The 20,406-nt window shown below is 37.2% G+C and overlaps 1 protein-coding gene across 1 annotated transcript in view; it reads right to left on the bottom strand.

Moving 5' to 3' along the window:
- DPP10 (dipeptidyl peptidase like 10) overlaps window positions 1–17,539 on the bottom strand; it is a 956,967-nt gene extending 939,428 nt beyond the window's left edge. Inside the window, exon 1 of the mRNA XM_078146817.1 lies at window positions 17,016–17,539. Within this exon, the coding sequence (XP_078002943.1) occupies window positions 17,016–17,090 (75 nt within the window). The 5' untranslated portion in view covers window positions 17,091–17,539. The remainder of the gene's footprint in view (window positions 1–17,015) is intronic.
- Window positions 17,540–20,406: the final 2,867 nt, after the last annotated feature.

Genomic DNA, 20,406 nt, shown 5'->3' on the forward strand with positions numbered 1-20,406 from the left:
ATGGCAGAGTTAAAGAGAGAGAGAGAGAGAGACAGAGACAGAGACAGAGACAGAGACAGAGAGAGAACATTCAGCTGATCTCTCCCAACACTTCCCTACAAACAACTTTAAAATAATAGCTTGCTTTGATTTCTGAAGTGGCAGAGACAACAAAAGGTCAGAGTAAGACAATCTTCCAGCCCAAAAAAACAGTAGAGGTTGAAAAGAGAAATCTGTGACAAGGGTGGGAGGTTTGGGGGTGGGGGTGGGAGGTGGTTGTGAAAATGACTAAGAGCCCATATGGATGAAAAACCAGTGGTGGTACTAGGTGGTGGTGACAGAAGAAGCAGACACTTTGAGACCTCTCAATCCAGAGACAGTAAGGGGTCCTGGGAACAGGTCAGAAAGATTACAGGAGATGATTGTGCCAGCACTAGACAAAAGACCAGATGCTATTTGGCAACTCCATTACCTATACCCACTTCCAGGTCATAGTTTAAGAGCAGAGAGGAGCACTTTCATTCAAGAAGGAGGGAACCTATGAAGGTCAACTTTTTGGCAGCTTCATTGTATATACCCACTTCTGACTCATAGGTTAAGAGTGAAGAGAGGCACTTTTGGACAAGAGGGAATGGAAGCTCTAAGGGGCAGTATCACTCCCAGCCCAAGAAATGAAAGAGACTAAGGATCAGTATCAACAGAAATCTGAAAATCTCAGGTGCCCTTACTGGGTAATGACTAGAGTGCAGACTAAGACAGCAGTGACCATACCTCTTCCCAGATCATACCACCTTGGAAGCACTGAAAACTTCCAAAACCCCAAAGCTAGCTCGGAAAACAGCAGTTTATAAAAGCCTGCTTATTGTTTTGAAGCTTGAGACAGTGCACTCTCCCCAACTCCAGGCATAGAACTCAACATTAACATAATATAAAATTCCAAATCAAGAAACAGAGTAGAAAAATGAGCAAAAAAAAATTGTCTTAACCATGAAAAGTTACTATGGAGACAGAGAAGATCAAGACATAGATGCAAAAGAAGATAATGAACTTAAAATGGCTACAAGCAAAGTCTCAAAGAAAAATGTGAATGGAAACAAAAATTCCCAGAAGCATTAAAATCATTTTCAAAATAAACCAATTGAGGAAAAGTTACGTAGAGAAATGAAAAAAATAAAATTCTGAAAAGACAATTACAATTTATTAAAAAGCACAAATACTGAGGAAAACAACTCCCTAAAAACAAAACTAGCCAAAAGGAAAAAGAGGAACAAAAACTCACTAAAGAAAATATTTCCTTAAAAATTAGAATTGGGCTACTGGAAGCTAATGACTCCATGAGACATTAAGAAAAATAAAATTAATCAAAAGAATGAAAAATAGAAGAAAATGTGAAGTATCTTATAACACAACAGATCTAGAAAATTGATCAAGGAGAAATAATTTCATAATTATTGGATCACCTGAAAGGAATACATAAAGAAAAAGTCTAGAGAGTATATGTCAAGACATTGTCAGGGAAAAGTGCCCTAATATTCTAGAATCAGAAAATTTAAAAAAAATTGGAAGAATCTGCCAATGACTACCTGAAAGAGATGACAAAATGAAAACTTCCAGGACTATTACAGCCAAATTCTAGAACTCCCAGGTCAAAGAGAAAATACTTCAAGTAACCAGAAAGAAATACCATAGAGCCATAGTCAAGATTATACAAGATTTAGCAGCTACCATAATAAAGGAGTGGGATATTATTTTACAGAAGGCAAAGGAGCTAGGATTACAGTAAAAAAAACATACCCAGCAGAACTGAGTATAATTCTTCAAGGGAAAATGGATATTTAATGAAACAGAGGATTTTCAAGCATTCCTGATGTAAGACCACAGCTGAACAGACAATCTGACTTTTTAATACAATACTGAAGAGAATCATGAAAAAAAATGATAAACATGAAAAAGAAATCATAAGGGCCTCAACAATATGAAACTTCTCACCTCTCTATATGAGAAGATTATACATGAATCTTCCAAGAACTTTATCTTTATTAGGGCAGTTTAAATGATTCTACACAGAAAAAGAGTACAAAAGTGAGTTGATTATGGTAGGATGATGTAAATAAATGGATAAGCAAAAAAAGGAATTCATTGGGAAAGGGGGCAAGGAGAGGAAGAATGGAGAAAATTATTACATAAAAATGTCACACAAGGAAGAGTTTTTATAGTAAAGGGGAAAATAGGGGTACAGCTTGAACCTCACTCATCTAAATTGGTTCAACGAGGGAATATATATATATATATATATATACATACATATATATATATATATACACACACACACATACACACACACACACACACATATATATACACATACATAAACATATGTGTGTGTGTTTGTGTGTATGTATACTTAATTGGTAATGAGAATTTATTTTATCCAGGAAAGAAGTGGGAGGAGAAAGGGAGAAGAAAAGGAGAGTAGATAAAATGCAGGGAAGATAAAAGGTGGTAATGATCAAAAACAAAATCGACTTGAAAAGAACTATAAAAAGAGAAACAGAAGAATAAAAAGAAGAAAACAGAATGGAGGGTAATGCAGAGTTGGAAATCATAACTGAGTATGAATGGGATGAACTTACCCATAAAAAAGTAGATAGCAGAATGGCTTGGAAACCAGAATCCAAAAATATGTTGTTTACAAGAAAAAAATTTGAAACAGAGACATACAAAGAGTCAAAATAATGGGCTGCAGAAGAATCAATTATGCTTCAGCTGAACCTAAAAGAACAATTCTAGTAATTATGATCTCAGAAAATGCAAAAGCAAAAGAAAATAGCCCTAATTTAAAGCAATAAGCATGGAAACTACATCTTCCTAAAAGGAACCATAAGCAATGAAATAATGTCGATATTAAACATATACTCACCAAAAGGCATAGGATCCAAATTCATAAAGGAAAAGTTAAATGAATTAGAGCAGGAAAAAAAAAACTGTAAAATTATAGTATGGCTGACCTTAACTTTCCCCTCTCAGAACAAGATAAATCTAACCATAAAATAAATAACAAAGAAGTCAAGATAAATGGAACCTTAAAAAGGGAGATCTCTGAAGAAAAGGACACTTCTGAAGAAAACTGAATGGGAATAGAAAGGAATGTACTTTTCTCGGCTTGTACATTGCACCTTCACAAAAATTGACCATTTATAATACGATCACATTTATGCTCAATGCATAAAATCACAAGCAAATCCAGAAAAGCAGATATATTAAATGTGCTCTTTTCATAACATAATGCAAAAACCCCACCAAAACTATATTTAATAAAGAACCATGGAAGCATAGATTAAAAACTATTGGAAATTAAGTAATCCAAGCATAAAGAATGAGTGGTTCAAAGAACAAATCATAGAAACAATCAATAAGAAAATTGATCTGGAAAAACAAAAAGTCAAGTATATCAAAGAAATCAATGAAAAAATGTGAAGAGAGACAACCTAGCAGTTCTAGATTTCAAACTATATTACAAAGTAGTAATCATCAAAACAATCTTGTGCTAGCCAGGAAATAGGTGATAGATTACAATACACAGTAGTAAACGAACATAGTAATCTAGTTCTTGGTAAACCTAAAGATTCAAGCTTTTAAGGTAAGAACTCAACATTTGACAAAAATTTCTTGGAAAACTGGAAAGCAGTTTGGCAGAAACTAAGCCTGAACTAACCATTCACATCATGTGCCAAGGTAAGGTCAAAATGAATAAATAATTTAGACATAAAGGGTGATATCAGAAGTAAATTGGAGGAGCATGGGAAAATGTACCTGTCAGATGGATAAAGGAAGATTTTATGACCAAACAAGAGAGAGAAAGGTTTACTGGAAGTCAAATGGATAATTTTGATTACATGAAATTAAGAAGTTTTTGCACAAATAAAACTTGTCACAATTAGAGGGAAAACCAGGAACTGGAAAAAATCACAGCAAGTTCTCTGATAAAGGACTCATTTCTTAAATATATAGGGAACTGAACAAAATTTATAAAAATTAAGACGTATTCACAAGTTGATAAAGGGTCAAAGGATGTGAACAGGAACTTTTCAGAAAAAGAAATCAAATGAATAGAAAAAGGAACCGTACTTTAAATCACTATTGGTTGAACATATGCAAATTAAAACAATTCTGAGATACCACTTCATACCTATCAGGTTGGCTAACAGGACCGAAAGTGAAAATAACAAATGCTGAAGGAGATGTGGAGAAACTGGAACACAAATGAATTGTTGGTAAAGTTGTGAAGTAGTCCAATCATTCCACAAAACAATTTGGAAATACACCTAAAGGTCTATAAAACTGTGTGTACACTTTGACCCAGCAATAACACAATTAGTTATGCATTGCAAAGATATCAAAGAAAAGGGAAAGGAATCTATTTGTTCAAAAATATCCATAGCAACCCTTTTTGTGGTGGCAAAGAATTAGAAATCTAGGGAATGCCCATCTATTGGGGAATGGCTGAACAATTTGTGATGAAATACTATTGTGCTATAAGAAATGGCAGGCAGGATGCTTTCAGTAAAACCTGGGAAGGCTTACGTGAACTCATGCAAAGTAAAGTGAGCAGAACCAGTAGAACTTTGTACACAGTAATAGCAATACTATAATGATGATCAACTGCGAAAGGCTTAGCTATTTTGATCAAGACAACGACCTAAGACTTTTTTTTTTTTTGGTGAGGCAATTGGGGTTAAGTGATCTACCCAAGTTCACACAGCTAGTAAGTGCACCTAGCTGCCCCATAAGTACATCTAGCTGCCCTCCAACATACTTTCAAAGGATTCATGGTGAAAAATGTTATCTACATCCAGAAAGGAACTTTGAATAAAGATCAAAGCATTTTTTTACCTCATTTTACTAGTTTTTTGTTTGTTTGTTTCTCTTGCAACATGACTAATAGGGAAATGTGTTTTTCAGGAGGGGGCTGAGGTGAAAGGGAGGGAGAACGTTTGTAACTTAATTTTTGAAAAAAAAAGTTCTTAAAAATTTCACATGTAATTGGGAAATATTTAATGAAATAACTACTTCTTTTAAATATAGATTCTGAGTTAGAAGGGACCATAAAAGTCATCTAGTACAACCCATTTTTTTTATTACTGAGGAAATTAGAGTAAAAGAAGTTAAATAACTTGTCAACAGTACTTAGGTGAAAAAACAAGAGGCAGACTTTGATTAAACTTTGGTTCATTTGATTCTAAATCTGGGACTGTTTCGTCAACATCAGAAGACCTACACTTCAGTCCCTGCTCTGCCATTTACCCACAATGTGATATCAGGCAAGTCAGTTTTCCCTTTCTAAAACTCCATTTCCTCATGTGTAAAATTAAGTGATTGCCCTAAATGATATTTATGGTTCCTTCCATTACTCACATTCTCTGATTGTATTGCCAAAGAACATATTAATGTTGTCAGTGAAAGTGTGAAAATAGAACTTGAAACTAACTTGGTCTGCAAAGGAAAATTGACTTGCAATTATATAAATTATTCTGGAATAAGTCAGAATTTTAACCACATTCTAATTATTCAGAATCATAAGCCTTCTGCTATTTCTTTAGAATTCTCTGTATGTGGCACTTTGTTCATCCCTTTATTCTAATTATAGGGGCAGCTGGGTGGGCAGATAGAGCACTGGACCTGGAATTAGGAGGACCTGAATGCAAATCCAGCCTCAGACACTTACTAGTTGTGTGACCCTAGGTAAGTCACTTAACTGCCTCCTGCTCTCCCCCCAAAAAAACAACAACGAAGAATAGGCCTTTATTCTAATTGTGTGTGTATATGTCTGTCAGTATGGGTATATGTATATGTATATACACATATATTCATGTTTTTCTGTATGTATTATATATACAGATACATTTGCATATGCATACATACATGTATACATACACACACACACACACACACACAATTGGAGGATGTTGCTGGAGTGGTCAGACAGCTCTCCTTGTAGACAGGAATACCTAGAATCAAGTTCTTCCTCTAAGACATACCAACTGTATAACCGTAAGTAAATTATTTCTCAATGTCCCGAGAAATCATATATACATGTGTGTGTTGTGTGTATATATATATATATATATACATATATATATATACATATATATATATATATATATACACATATATATATATATATACATATATATATATATACATATATATATATATATAATCTTTATAACTATATTTCAATTTAGTTAGATTCCTTTGTAACTCTTAAGTATTTTAATTTAAAAACAGTATTCTCAGGAGTGCATCACCTTTAACAGATTGATAAAGGGGCCCATGATGCAAAATAATGCTCAAGAATTCCTATTTTACAGTAAAAGTTACAGAGGAGATACCCAACTACAGGGGAAGGCGTTTCCACAGTGAGAGAGATGCACTGTGGTATAGATGATAGACTGCTGGAATTGGAAATGGGATGACTGTTTCAGTTCCAATTCTGTTGTTTACTAGCATGTAACCTCTGGTATGCCATGAAACCTCCCAAAGCCTCAGTTTCCTCATCTGTAAAATGAGGGCATTGGATTTGATGATGGTGATAGAATCTGCCAGCTTTTTATGTCTGACCCTATCATTTTTTTTCCATGCCTCAGAATCCTTATTTGTAATTATTTCATTGGTCCTGCTTATTCCTAGTAAGGAAATTCCGTCTACCTATGCATGTTGGAAACTTTTCTGAAATTTTTATTCTCTGAGAGTTGCCTAAGATCACCGAAAATTAAGTAATTTATTCAGAGTCACATAACTAATATTTTTCATATATAGAAATTAAAGCCAGTTTCTTGACTTGAGCCCCTGTTCTCTATGCTCTATACCACATTGCCTGCTGGATATACCACTAAGGAAATATTTCCCTTATGCTCTTTCAGTCTTTCTCTCTCTCTCTCTCTCTCTCTCTCTCTCTCTGTGTGTCTCTCTCTCTCTCTCTCACACACACACACACACACACACACACACATATACACAAACTCATATATGCAGATAAAGACAAAAATACAAATGTGTATAGGCATTTATGTATAAACATCTATATGCTTCTGTGTGCATGTATCAAGACACCCTGGGATCAAATTCCACTTTTGACATTTATCGGCTTTGTACCTCAACTTCTTTCAATTTCTAGGAATGTCCTCAGATAAGTCCTAGACTTTGGAATTCTGCATTGGTGGAGGAAGCTCCCACACGAATCATAAATTGGGTTAATGAAAGTTAATCAATAAAATCAGTCTTTACTGAGTGATTTCAATACTTTGTACATAATTACAATAATGTCAGTTCAAGTCTATAATCCTTCAGCTCTCAGTCTATTTACAAGTAGAACTTAACTCAGATTTGTAGATATAAGGAATTTTAGAAGTCATCTAGACCCAAGCTTATATTTGACAAAGAACCTAGACCCATATATGCTAAATAACTTGTTGAAAGTCACACAAGTACACAGAGAATTCAAATGCATGTTCTTTGACTACAAAGTCAGTTTTTTCCCCCATTGTGTCATCTTCATGAAATACTATCCCCTTCCCTCTAAAAAAAATTTGACCAGTCTTCCTCTCCGAATTTTGCTGAAGTGTACTAGGATGACAGTCAGTTGTTGGACCCATGTTGAACTTTTTCCAGTTTGGTCGGATCTGTAAGAATTTGAACTTCACTTGTCTAGTCTTTAAGAAAACACATACATATACACATATATGTATAAATGAATATATATACATATATACATATGTGCACATATGTACATATATTTATGTGTGTACATATGCATACACACTATATATAACCTTAAACATGTTCTCTAAGTCCTATGGATTGCATGCACATGTGGCTACAAGAACAGAATTTTTGAAGGTATTTAATTTTGATGAAAGAAACAACTTCATGATATCATAAACTATTATCTTTTTTCTCAGAGAAAGAGAAAATATGCTTAAATTATTACAATTTTATCTACAATACTTTAAAAAAAGCTCAGCACTAATGATTATTAATGCAATTATTGTCCTTAACATAATGTTCTCCATGCTTTATTCCTTAAAGTATACAAGTCTAATGTCATCAAAGTTAATGATTAAAGGAAGAATGCAAATAATGAACTTTGTAAACATTTTTGAACTTAATATACACACTATCCCTCACAGTACCACAATGTGAATTAATTAGGTGAGAATATAAATTCTGGTAAGAAGAATTTGAAAGCTCTCTATACTTATTAGGGCATTGCACTAAATAATATGAGATTCTGATGTTATTTTGCATCATTTATGATCTACTTTTAAGAAACAGGCTGAAATTCTCAGAATATTAATTTTTAAAATTTTACTTTTTACTTTTTGTTATTTTTAATTTTTAATTTTAATTTTTTCTTATTAATATATTTTTAATTTTTAACAATCACTTCCATAAGATTTTGGGTTCCAATTTTTCTCCCTATCTTGTCCCTCTCCCCACCCAAAGATGTTGTGCATTCTGAATACCTCATTCCCTAATCAGCCCTCCCTTCTATCTCCACCTCCCTTCTCTTATCCCCTTCCCCTTCTGTTTTCCTATAGGGCAGGACAGATTTCTATAGTCCATTGCATGTGAAAACAATTTTTTAATATATGTTTTTAAAACTTTGGCTTCCAAATTCTCTTTCTCCCTCCTTCCCCACCCACCCTCATTGAGAAGGCAAGCAACTTGATAGAGGTTATACATGTGTAGTCATGCAAAACACTTCCATATTGTTCATGTTGACAAAAACTATATTTCTCTTCATCCTATCCCACTCCCCATTTATTCTACTCTCTCTTTTGACCCTGTCTCTTCTCAGAAATGTTTACTTCTAAATACCATGTGCCCTCCACTTTTGCATCTCTCCCACTCTGTTATCCCCTTCTCCCCTATTTTCCTGTGGGGTAAGATAGATTTCCACACACAATTGAGTGTGTATGATATCCCCTCCTTAAGCCAAAGCCAATGAGAATAAGATTCATTCATTCCCTCTCACCTTCCCCTATTTCCCCTCCATTGTAAAAGTCTTTTCTTGTCTGTTTTATGTGAGATAATTTACCCCATTCTACATCTCCCTTTCTCCTTCTCCCCATAGGATCCTCTCTCACCCCTTTATTCTCCAGATATCACCCCTGCATCTTCAAATCACCCTGTGCTCTCTATCTATCTATATCTATATATACATGTAATTTTTTTTCTCCTTCCATCTATCCTAATACTGACAAGGTCTCATGAGTTACAAATATCATCTTTCCATGTAGGAATGTAAACAGTTCAACCTTAATAAGTCCCTTATGATTTCCCTTTCCTATTTATCTCTTCATGCTTCTTTTGCGTCTTGCATTTGAAAGCCAAATTTTCTATTCAGTTCTAGTCTTTTCATCAAGATTGCTTGAAAGTCCTCTGTTTCACTGAATGTGTATTTTTCCCCCTGAAGGATTATACTCAGTGTTGGTGAGTAGGTGATTATTGGCTGTAATCCTATTTCCTTTGCCCTCCAGAATATTATATTCTAAGCCCTCCAGTCCCTTAATGTAGAAGCTGCTAAATCTTGTGTTATCCTGATGGTGTTTCCACAATATTTGAATTGTTTCTTTCTAGGTGCTTGCAATATTTTCTCCTTGACCTGGGAACTCTGGAATTTGGCTACAATATTCCTAGGAGCTTTCCTTTGGGGATCTCTTTCCAAAGGTGATTGGTGGATTCTTTTAATTTCTATTTTATCCTCTGGTTCTAGAATATCAGGGTGGTTTTCCATGATAATTTCTTGAAAGATGATGTCTAGGCTCTTTTTTTTTTGATCATGACTTTCAGATAGACCAATAATTTTTAAACTCTCTCTCCTAGATCTATTTCCCAGGTCAGTTGTTTTTCCAATGAGATATTTCATGTTGTCTTCTATTTTTTCATTCTTTTGGTTCTGGTTTTACAATTTATTGATTTCTCATAAAGTCACTAGCTTCCATTTGCTCCATTCTAATTTTTAAGGAAATATTTTATTCAGTGAGCTTTCAGACTTCCTTTTCCATCTGGCCAATTCTGCTTTTTAAAGCATTCTTTTCTTCATTGGCTTTTTGGACTTCTTTTGCCATTTGGGTTAGTCTATTTTTTAAGGTGTTATTTTCTTCAGTATTTTTTTGGTTCTCCTTTAACAAGCTGTTGACTTCTTTTTCATGATTTTCTTGCATCACTCTCATTTCTCTTCCCAGTTTTCCATCTACTTCTCTTACTTGTTTCTCAAAATCCCTTTTTGAGCTCTTCCATGGCCTGTGACTGATTTATAATTTTCTTGAGGGCTTTGGATGCAGGAGCTTTGACTTTATTGTCTTCTTCTGGTTGTATGTTTTGATCTTTGTCACCAAAGAAAGATTCTATGGTCTGACCTTTTTTGTGTTCTTTGCTCATGTTTCCAGCCAATTAATTGAGTTTTAAACTCTTTGTTAAGGTAGGGGTCTGCTTCCAGTATGGAGAATGTACTGATTCAAGCTTCGAGGGTTTGGGCAGCTCTTTTCAGAGATTCTTCTAGGGACCTGTAAATTTTAAGTTCTTCCAAGGTGGTTTGATCAAGGGCAAGGTGTTTACTCCTTTCCTGGCCTGTTCTGTGATCTATAAGTGACCACAAGCACTCTTTTCTGCAGTGGAACTGTGAGGAGGATTCCTTCTCTACTCCCACTACAAGCTCCACCATGCCAGTGCCCCTCCAGGACAGCCATCCAGAACTACAACCCAGATCTAAGCAAGGTCAAAACAAGAGAATCCTGCCTCAGTACCAGCAAAGAGATCTCTATAATCCCCCTCTGATCAGCCACTGAATCTCTGCTTGGTCTGCGGTCTGAGAACTCAGGAAGCAGCTGCCACCCCAGGGTTGCAAAGGGACTGGGGCTGGGACCAAGCTTCTCTCTCACTGTAGTCACAGACTTTTCCTACTGACCTTCTAAATTGTCTTTGGCATTTGTGGGTTGAGAATTCTGGAAACTGCCACAGCTGGCTATGATTCAGTCCTCTGAGGGCTGCTCCAGGTTCATTGAGGCCTGTCCTCCCATGCTAAACTGCATTCCTTCCCATCTTGGCACAACAGACCTTTCCAATCAACTACCCAGGTTTTCTTGGTCTGGAAATTTGTTTCACTCTGTCTTTTTGTGGGTTTTGCTGCTCTAGAATTTGTGTAGTGCCATTTTTTACAGGTATTTGGAGGGCTTTGGGGGAGATCTCAAGTAAGTCACAGCTTTCACTCTGCCATCTTGGCTCTGCCTCCAAATGATAATGTTGATTAGAAATTATTGAGTTTTTCTTTTTCCCCAAACATGAAAAAAAGCAGCTTTTCTCAAACAGGGAGGTCCATTTTTTTCAAGTTAGTTATATCTAGTGACTGTTAAATGACTATAAAATTTTTGAAGGTTTTTTTTCTTCCTGCATTGTGACTACTAAAAGCTATTTTCTAGGATATTAGTATGATGTTTAAAAGTAGTCTCAAAGTGCAATTTTTTGTACTATTTGCAAAAAAAAAGAAATGGAAATTATTTTTATAAGATTTCATGGAGCAGAACTTTAAGAATTTTAATGGAGTTTGTTAGATCTCAGATGACCTAAAAATAGCCTGTATTCTATACTCTCTTACTATGTAGATAGGTAATATCTTATGTTAACATTAAAATGTAAGATACATTAAGTATTTTATGGAAAATGAATGGTAGCCGAGCAGTTCAAGTACATTAGCTGCCTTGGCCATGAAGACACCAGTTCATAGGCCATTTCTCCCAGAGACTATAAGCAGATCATTGAGATAGTTTCTGTAATTTTCAGTTTATTGACTACCAGGTACCAATTAGCCTGTACTCATCTAGTAAAATAAGATGTTTGTCAGAGAAAAAATATTCTATTTGTTATTGTATTAACATAAGGCAATATGATATGGTGGTAGATTGTTGGACCCAGAGCAAGGAAGTCCTGGGTTCAAGTTCCACATGTCACATTTGCTTACTCTGTAATCCTGGGCAAGCCATGTAACTCCTCAGGGGTGAAAGTCTCTAAGGCTATAAGTTGTAGAGGAGACACCTATCTGCTTTGACACACGGAACTTCCTTAACCAAGAGTTCCTATGCCAATAAAATCACAGGTGAAGTCTCTATTCCTATTATCTTAATGATCCAAACATTTGTTTCCAAAAAATAACACTCTCAAGTTAACATTAATTGTTTTGTTGTTGTTGTCCAGTCATTTTTTAGTCCTGTCCAACTCTTTGTGACCCTATTTGTGGTTTTCTTGGCAAAGATACTGGAGTGGCTTGCTATTTACTTCTCCAGTTCGTTTTATAGATGAGGAACCCAGGCAAACAAGTTTAAGGGAATTGCCTAGGGTCACACAGCTAGTAAGTGCCTGAAGCCAGATTGAACTCATGAATATGAATCTTCTTGGCTGTAGCCCAGCACTATCTCCACTGTACCACCTAGGTGCCCTACTACAATAATTGTAGTATTTTTTTTTATTTTGACCTAAAAGAACAACCTGATGAGTGTGGTATGCAAAGTCCAGACTCAGATTCATAAAGATCTAGATCTGAGACCTAGCTGTATGACTACAGGAAAACTCTTTAACCTCTCTGGGTCCTCAGGCAACTTTCTAAAACTACAAGATGAAAAGTTACAAATATTTTTCTGATCCATATCAATGGAAGAAGTTTATGTGCCCCAAGTTCTTTCTCCTTCTTCAATAATAATTAAATACGAAATTTAGAGCCTCAAGCACCATAACCTCACCAGAAAACAGCCACTACCAACAACCCTAAACAATCAGTCTTTAGAAATAACCTTGAAGACTTGCGTTCATTATTCAATTCTCCCACAAGTCACTTAGCTTTTCTGTGCCTTAATTTCCTTCATATGTAAAATATTCTCTGACCACAAAACGTGAGCATAAATTATTATATTTTGAAAGATCTGTGATTTTATTTATGTGAGTACCTCTAATTTTCTATTGTTGCCCAGTCCTCTATTGATAAGCAAATACACATTTGCTAGGTTAATCCTCAGAAGATAGATACAGTCAACAGCCCTGTCCTAGAAGCGTATCAAACTAGGTAGGACTTGCCCAAATTTCTACTCTTTAGCATGGCAAAGGAGTATCCAGGGTCACTTTTATAGCATGGGGAGGCATCATAACAGAATATTAGCAGGAATTATCATTAATTGTTATTATTGTTATGATCATAAGTTGCATCATTTGAAAACATTTCTATGCATAGCTTTCAGTATAAGACTGCCACTTGGTGGAAATATGGAAAAACAGTGACACCATCAACTTAGAAAATTTTTCAGTCTTTCAAAATAAGTTTAATGACAGGATGTATATCCTGAGGAATCACTTATTTCTTACAGTGCTCAATATGGCCAAATAGATGTGTAGGTATGATCTGTGTATTAAAAGGTAATTTATGAACAAAACAATCTTCATATAGATGGCTTATTAACTTGAAACTCCTTTAAATAATTTTGTAAACTAGCATATGTCCTGCAGTACTATAAGATTAATGTTGAATTAGTAATCATTAAAGCAAAGTTAATAATTAATCCTAAACCTCAGTTTACTTATCTTTAAAATGGAACTATTTATGATAAGTGGGAAAAGCTATACTAATCTACCTTAAAGAGTTGGTTGTAAAGCAGTTTGGAAACATGGAGTGTTATAGAAATGTAAACATTTACATAATCAATGGAGCTAGTAAAGAAAGATTATTAAATTGATGAAAATTCACAGTGACTCAGAATTTTAACTAATTTGAGTTATTAGATTTCATATTACATTCTTGTCACAGTAGTTGCCCTGAAGCATCTCTGATCATGATTATAGCACCTACTTACCACCAGGCATTTACAAATGAGTGCAAATTGAGAGGTTGAGACCCCTAAAGAGCACTGGTAATGGTAACAAAGGTTTTTAACGAAGTTCATAGACATTTTCTCTAGGAAGGAAAAATACCATTGCCCTTCACTGTGATTTAAGTAAAAGGAGGTCCTTGCTAGAATCAGGACGCCGTGATTTTTAGGACTCAAAAATATCTTTACCTTGGAAAGCAAAAAACCTTTTTGGCAACATTTAAGAAAATCTAATTTATTCAAAATCAATGCCTAGTGAATGATCAGATGGAACATGCTCCTCAGTGATAAAACATTATTTAAAAGGACAGTTCTTTTAAAAGAAAATTATATTGTTTTTAAGTTTGTGAAATTGTTTATATAGAAAAAACTAAAATAAATCATAATAAGTACTTATAAAGTTATGTATTCACTACTATTTTTCTGAGTTTTGACAGTGAACACTCCAGACTTGGGCCTAGCGTGACTATAACAGTATCTATCCTTATAACTTCCAGAAATCATTTATTATTCATAGTAATGACACATATTGTTTCATGTAAATTCCATTTGTTAATTTTAAGATGAAGACAACAGTAATTACATTTACTTTCTGTGAATACTTGGAAGGGCTTCTGAAACCAACTCTGTGACACTAAATGGTATTCTGTAGAGTATATTTTTAAGGTCTATCTGCCCCTTCCCAAATTCCAAAATATTTTTAACACATACACAAACATTCTCTGTCTCTGTCTCTGTCTGTCTCTCTCACACACATACACACATACATACACACACACACACACACACACACATGCACGCACACATACACGCGCACACAGGCACATACACTGAACACTGACATTTGGAAATAGTATTAATTTTATTATAAGAATTAAGTCATTTTGTTGTCAGAAATGATTTTAGAAATTATTATTCATGATATTTTGAAAAAAGCATTGGTTACAAAAATACACAGCAGTATGAAATATATATCTGTGCCTCAATATATATTAGCAACAAATTCTAAATGTAACTCCAGTCCCTACAATGGATTGTAGATTTGCCAGTATATACGGAACAGACAGATTATTAATATTATCTTCAGATTTTGTAGTTATGTTCCACTTGGCTTTCTCTCCACCTCCAACATAATTGAAAATTTTGCAGCACCCAAAGTAACCAGCTGGTGTCAAAGGTTAGTGAGCAGAAATTTCATGTGGGGAATCTCACCTGACTAATCATTCTTGTTGGTACTATCATCCCAGGAGCAACTGAGAGGCATGGCAGCTTGTTAATGAAATTTAAGGTGCTGTCAGCCTGAAAGTGGATTTTCAAACCATACTCCTTTCTTTGACAAATCATCTCTTAGATAGCTGCTAACCAGTTGCTCTTCTAAGAACAAAGGTGGGTGGGGGAAGGATTTATTTCATCTTTTTAGAGGTTTAACCCTAAAAAGGGCAAAACACTTTCAATGATCTTTCCAAAACAGAACAAATTACTGCATAAACCGCATCATGCAGTAGTATAAACCCAGGTGAGCTTTTAGTGAGTGATAGTAGTCACCACCTGTGAAACAGAAACCCTGAAGGCAATGTGGGGAAGGTGATGAGTCCTCATAATAAGCAAAGACACTAGGACGCTAATAGGACCACTTTCCCTACATCTCCATTTGGACAGCTCCCTTACACATTAAACTTGAGGGCACAGAAAAGCTGAATAGCTGAGCTACTGCTTATGATTCTGGCTGATAGTATTTTATACCCACTTCCAGAAATCAGCTGGGAAAGTATCTGCCCAAGAAGGCGTTACAGCCCGTTCTGCAGTGTATCCTGGGCGTAGAGCACCATCTCTGGTAGGAAGCATGGGAGGCTCTTATCCAGGGTGCCATAATTATCCAATGACCTAATAGCTGACGGTGTCTACCTAGAGTTCCTAATTGATGCAAACATGACAGATCTATGAAAGGGCTAATCATAATTGTCTCTCCTTCACTGTACCTCCCCACCCCAAACTCCAAACACCTCCACCCTCCCGCCTTTTCTTTCAACTTAAGAGTAAAGCAACAGCCCAAACTCCAGAACGTCCTAGTCTGAGAAAGATGAGAACAAGAGTCACCCTTAGGTTATTTCACTGGACAACACTGAAACCAAAAATCAATGACGGGGGGAGGGAGGGAAGGGATGTTAGGAAGCTAAAAAAGAGCAAGAGAAATAATATCCATCTCTGCTCAAGAGGACTCATCATCAACTGTCTCTATACAAACAACACACTGCAGAAACTGAAAACATGTGGATTCAGGAAACCAACAAACCTTTCTCTAGCTAATCACATCACTTGCCACTTCCACAAGCCAACATAGCTGCAGACATTGACCAACTCCAAATCAAGAAACCATAAAACTAACTGGTTAAAGGTCGTCACCTATACTAAGATCCCCGCCTCTCGAAAAGGGTACAGCCAAGCCATCCTCCCAGATGACTCGACTATGTGCCTTAGTAAAGTGTACTTTTCTTCTGGCAGCTGTTTCTCACTGAAGCCAAGGCAACGACCCGGGCCAACAGCTCCCTACAGTTACCTTCCAACAAGCATGAATGGGGGATTGAAAATCCTTCCTTTTCTTTGCTCTGATGAGCCATTCACTCCGGCTGGGTAGCTTTTAGCAGAAGCAGCAGCCGCCGCCACGGCAGCAGCGGACCCAAAAGCCACTACTATCCCATCCCGCTTGCGGCCAGCTCTCCTGGGCTCCCTCACCTTTCCTCCCTCCCCCACCCCCCATATATTCAGGTAGTGGCTCTTTACCTCTTTCCCGCCCTCCCCATGTCTCTCCACCTTTCGCATCCTTTCCCTGGCCCTAGAGCGCACTCAAATGCTCCAACTTCCTGCAGAGTACATCAGGGAGGATCGGAGAACAGCCAAATTGGGGAGTGGGGGAAGGGCAGAGAAAGGAGGAGGATAAAAAGGGGGTGGAGTGGGAGAAGACAAACGGAGTGGGCAGGAGTGAAAACGGTGGGGGCTGGGGTGGGGATGAGACAGGAGGAGGGGATAATGTAAAGGCGGTGGATGAAAGAGGGGAGCTGGGAGGAAGACGCTTGAAGCCCTTCTTCGCATCCCCAAGGAGGGCTACTTGCTGCAAACTCTTACCTGATCTTGCTGCTGCGCTTGGCTCCCTCTGGCCCCGGGATTGGACGGCTGCTGCTCCTGCTTCATGGCTGTCATTGTGGGATTTGATTTGGCTTTCACTTCCTCACGGGCACTTCAGACTCGGGCACCTTCACTTGGCACCAATTGCATGACACAGGCTTCCGTCTCTCTCCGAATTGGCGAAGAGCAAAGCAGTAGCAGCAGCAGTGGTAGCGGCGGCGGAGGGGGGCGGCGGGGACCCGGTGAGGAGGGGAGAGAGTGGAGATGGGGGGGAGAAGAAGAGAGGCACCAGGCAAGCTCCCTCTCGGAATCTCTCCTTCAGCTACCGCAATCCTCCCCCCAAAACTCTCCCCCCTCCCCACCACCACCCCAATACCAAAAGAAGCACCAGAGAAGAGAAGAAACGAAGTGTCAAGTTACTGGAGGCGTGGGAGACGGATGAAGAGCACCTGAATAGGGCGCTGGGGCTCGGGCAGCAGCTTGCTCCTCCAGAGGAGATGGGCTCGCATTATACTGCAGTATGCTCTCCCCCCATCTCACACACCCCAGCTGCCTTCAGCAGCAGCCGCTCTCCCCAATCCCCCCCACCCCTGCCTTAGCGCGGCAGGTGAAAAAGCCCAGCGCTCTGCTTGAGCATCTCGGAGTAACAGCCAGCAGTAGAATCCTGGGCAGCTAAGAATCTCTCTACTTGCAAAGCTAAATCTGCCCTGGCTCCTGGGTGCTACCCCTACCCCCTACACACACACACCCCCTTTGAAGCCCCAACACAGGCTCCTCCTAAAACCCGGAGAAGCGGAATGCACGCGTGGAAACTCCTCAGTGACTCCAGCAACCATACTGAGCATGCTCAAGAGCTCAGCGCCCACTTAGGGGTGGGTAGGGAGAGTAAGGGGGCACGAGCGCGGGAAGGTCCGTGATCTGCACCTGCCACAGCTGGCTGGGCTCTCCCAAAACACGGACACGGATATATTTGGAATCCTCAACTGGGGAAACTGTACTCCGTCTAACTCCAACTCATTCTACTGAGCTCATTGATTGATGATTAATCCCTTACTCTAAGTAGGGTTTCCCATTTCAATTTAGAATTGGTATAATAATAACAATAACAATAACAACAACAAAAATGTAATCTTTTTAAAAATGTCAAGAACCTCAGCCTACGTGGAGCAGAAAATCCAGGGTCAGTTTTTTTTTCCTTTTTCTTTTTCCTTTTCCTTTTCCTCCACCTTCTAAAATAAGATATTCACACAGGCTTCCCATGACAGTGAACTGTTTCCTTCCCCTTACCATTGTTAACTAATCATCCACAGTGGGATCCTAGAACTTGTTATAAATCCAGTTTCACCAACTTTACAGATCCCCAGCCTCCTTACTCTTCTAGAAGCATATATGAAGTGCTTGTCTGAATGCAGTCTTGACTTAATCAGTTGGAGCAGAAAGTAGGGATACTTTTTACCCTCTAGGGCTCACATCTAGGACCACTATGAAAAGATGCAGAAGCTTCAGGGACACAGGAAAAATAAAGAAGGAATAGTATAGGACTGGGTGTCACCACTTTTACTGGGAATGCTGCTTCGGAATAATCACGAGGAGAATGGAATGAGAGAAAAGAATGAGTGCAAGTGGCTGCACTGGAGACATGCCTTGAGGTAGTCTTTAGTAGTTAATCACCATAAAGAGGTACTGAATCTGTTGGACAATGATGAAGAGATATTTTTCTAGTTCTTTTCCCTGAACTAAACTTCAGAGTTGAAATGAAATGTGTGTGTGTGTGTGTGTGTGTGTGTGTGTGTGTGTGTGTGTTTGAAGGGACTATTCATTTTTGGTCTCCACACCCAGTGCTCACTGCTACTATGGTGTCTAGTACATAGTAGCCAACTAATAAATGCTTGTTAGTTGATTGGGTGTGTGTGTGTGTGTGTGTGTGTGTAAGAATACAGGAACTACACATTCAAAGTTTTAAAATAGCAATCAGACCAGCATGATTTAAATATTTGACTACACATAGCAGAATTAACTACCTTCATGATATATAGAGAATGGTGGTGTTTAGATCTTATATTTTCTTTTAAAAATATGATTTCTTAATATTTAAGGTCTAGTAGAGCTTTAAAGGATTTTCTGTCCTGTCTTTATTTTAAAGAGTAGTGTGTCTACTCTGAAAGGCATCAATGGACATATAAAATCATATACAGACAGAACTTTTCCTTAGGAAATTTTTGGTTATCATATTTTTCCAGATAGCTTCATTCCTCTTTTTTCAGTGCATAATTTCTTTGTCAACATATCTAGTTTGCTCTAACCCAAGCAGGTGTTTGGGTAAAGCTATCTTCATAGAAATCTGGGTTTTAGTGTACTTAAGACAAACCACACTTATAGGTACTTTACATTTTCTGCTCGGTATAATTTAGTCTTTTAAATTTAATGTTAAAATTTTAGAATTGTTAGGGACCTCACAGATAATCTATTCCAACCTATTGGATTATTATATTGAATTGGACAGGACTTTTCTGAAGAAAGCTTTCAGTGATGAAGTAGCCATTACATTCAGGGTAATCCATTCTACTTTTCAACAAATGCAATAATTAAAAAGTTATTCCTTTTATGCAACCTGAATCTCCTACTACACATATTCTGCCCATCATCATCCTGCCCTAAAATTCCCCAGCTCTTTCAAACTATCTTGATAATGAATGGCATATAGTACCCTCACCTTCCTTTGCATGTACTTCCTAAAATGTAACTCCTGTAACCAAACACAATGCTTTAAATTTGACCTGACAAGAATTACAGGATTATCACTTACATCATTGTGAATATCATGCCTTTTTATTGTAGCCTCAGATAACAATCACCTATTAAATTGTTATAGCCATGTCACATCTTCAGCTTCCAGTCCACTAAAACCCTAAAAACTCTTCCACATGAAAAGCTCATGTCTCTGCCAATATTTTCTTATAAATTTTCATTTCCACTACTTCACTGATTACTTTCTCTCTTGGCCTCAGTTTCCTCATTTTAAAATGAAAGGGTCAGACTAAATAACATCTGAGGCCCTTCTAGGTTTAAATAAATGATCATATTATGTATGTGAATAGGTATATATATATATAGTGTGTGTGTGTGTGTGTTTATGAGAATGTACATATACATGTATACATATATTTGTTGTTTTATAAATTTTGAGGAGAAGGTAGTACATAGGGGTATTTTGCTTTCTGTGGAAGTTTGAATTCACTTGAGTTTCTTTTCAGGCCTGTAGGGTTTCTTTTTATTGACAAATATGACAAAAAATCCTGCCAGCCCCATTACATTTAGTTTTAGTTGCCAATTTCTGGGTTCAATGGTGTTAATTAAAGATTAATCACATATATGCTGATTTCCCCTGTTT

This window comes from Phascolarctos cinereus, unplaced genomic scaffold, assembly GCF_003287225.1.
Source record: "Phascolarctos cinereus isolate Bilbo 61053 unplaced genomic scaffold, phaCin_HiC Scaffold_726;HRSCAF=1367, whole genome shotgun sequence".
NCBI classification, from domain to species: Eukaryota; Metazoa; Chordata; class Mammalia; order Diprotodontia; family Phascolarctidae; genus Phascolarctos; species Phascolarctos cinereus.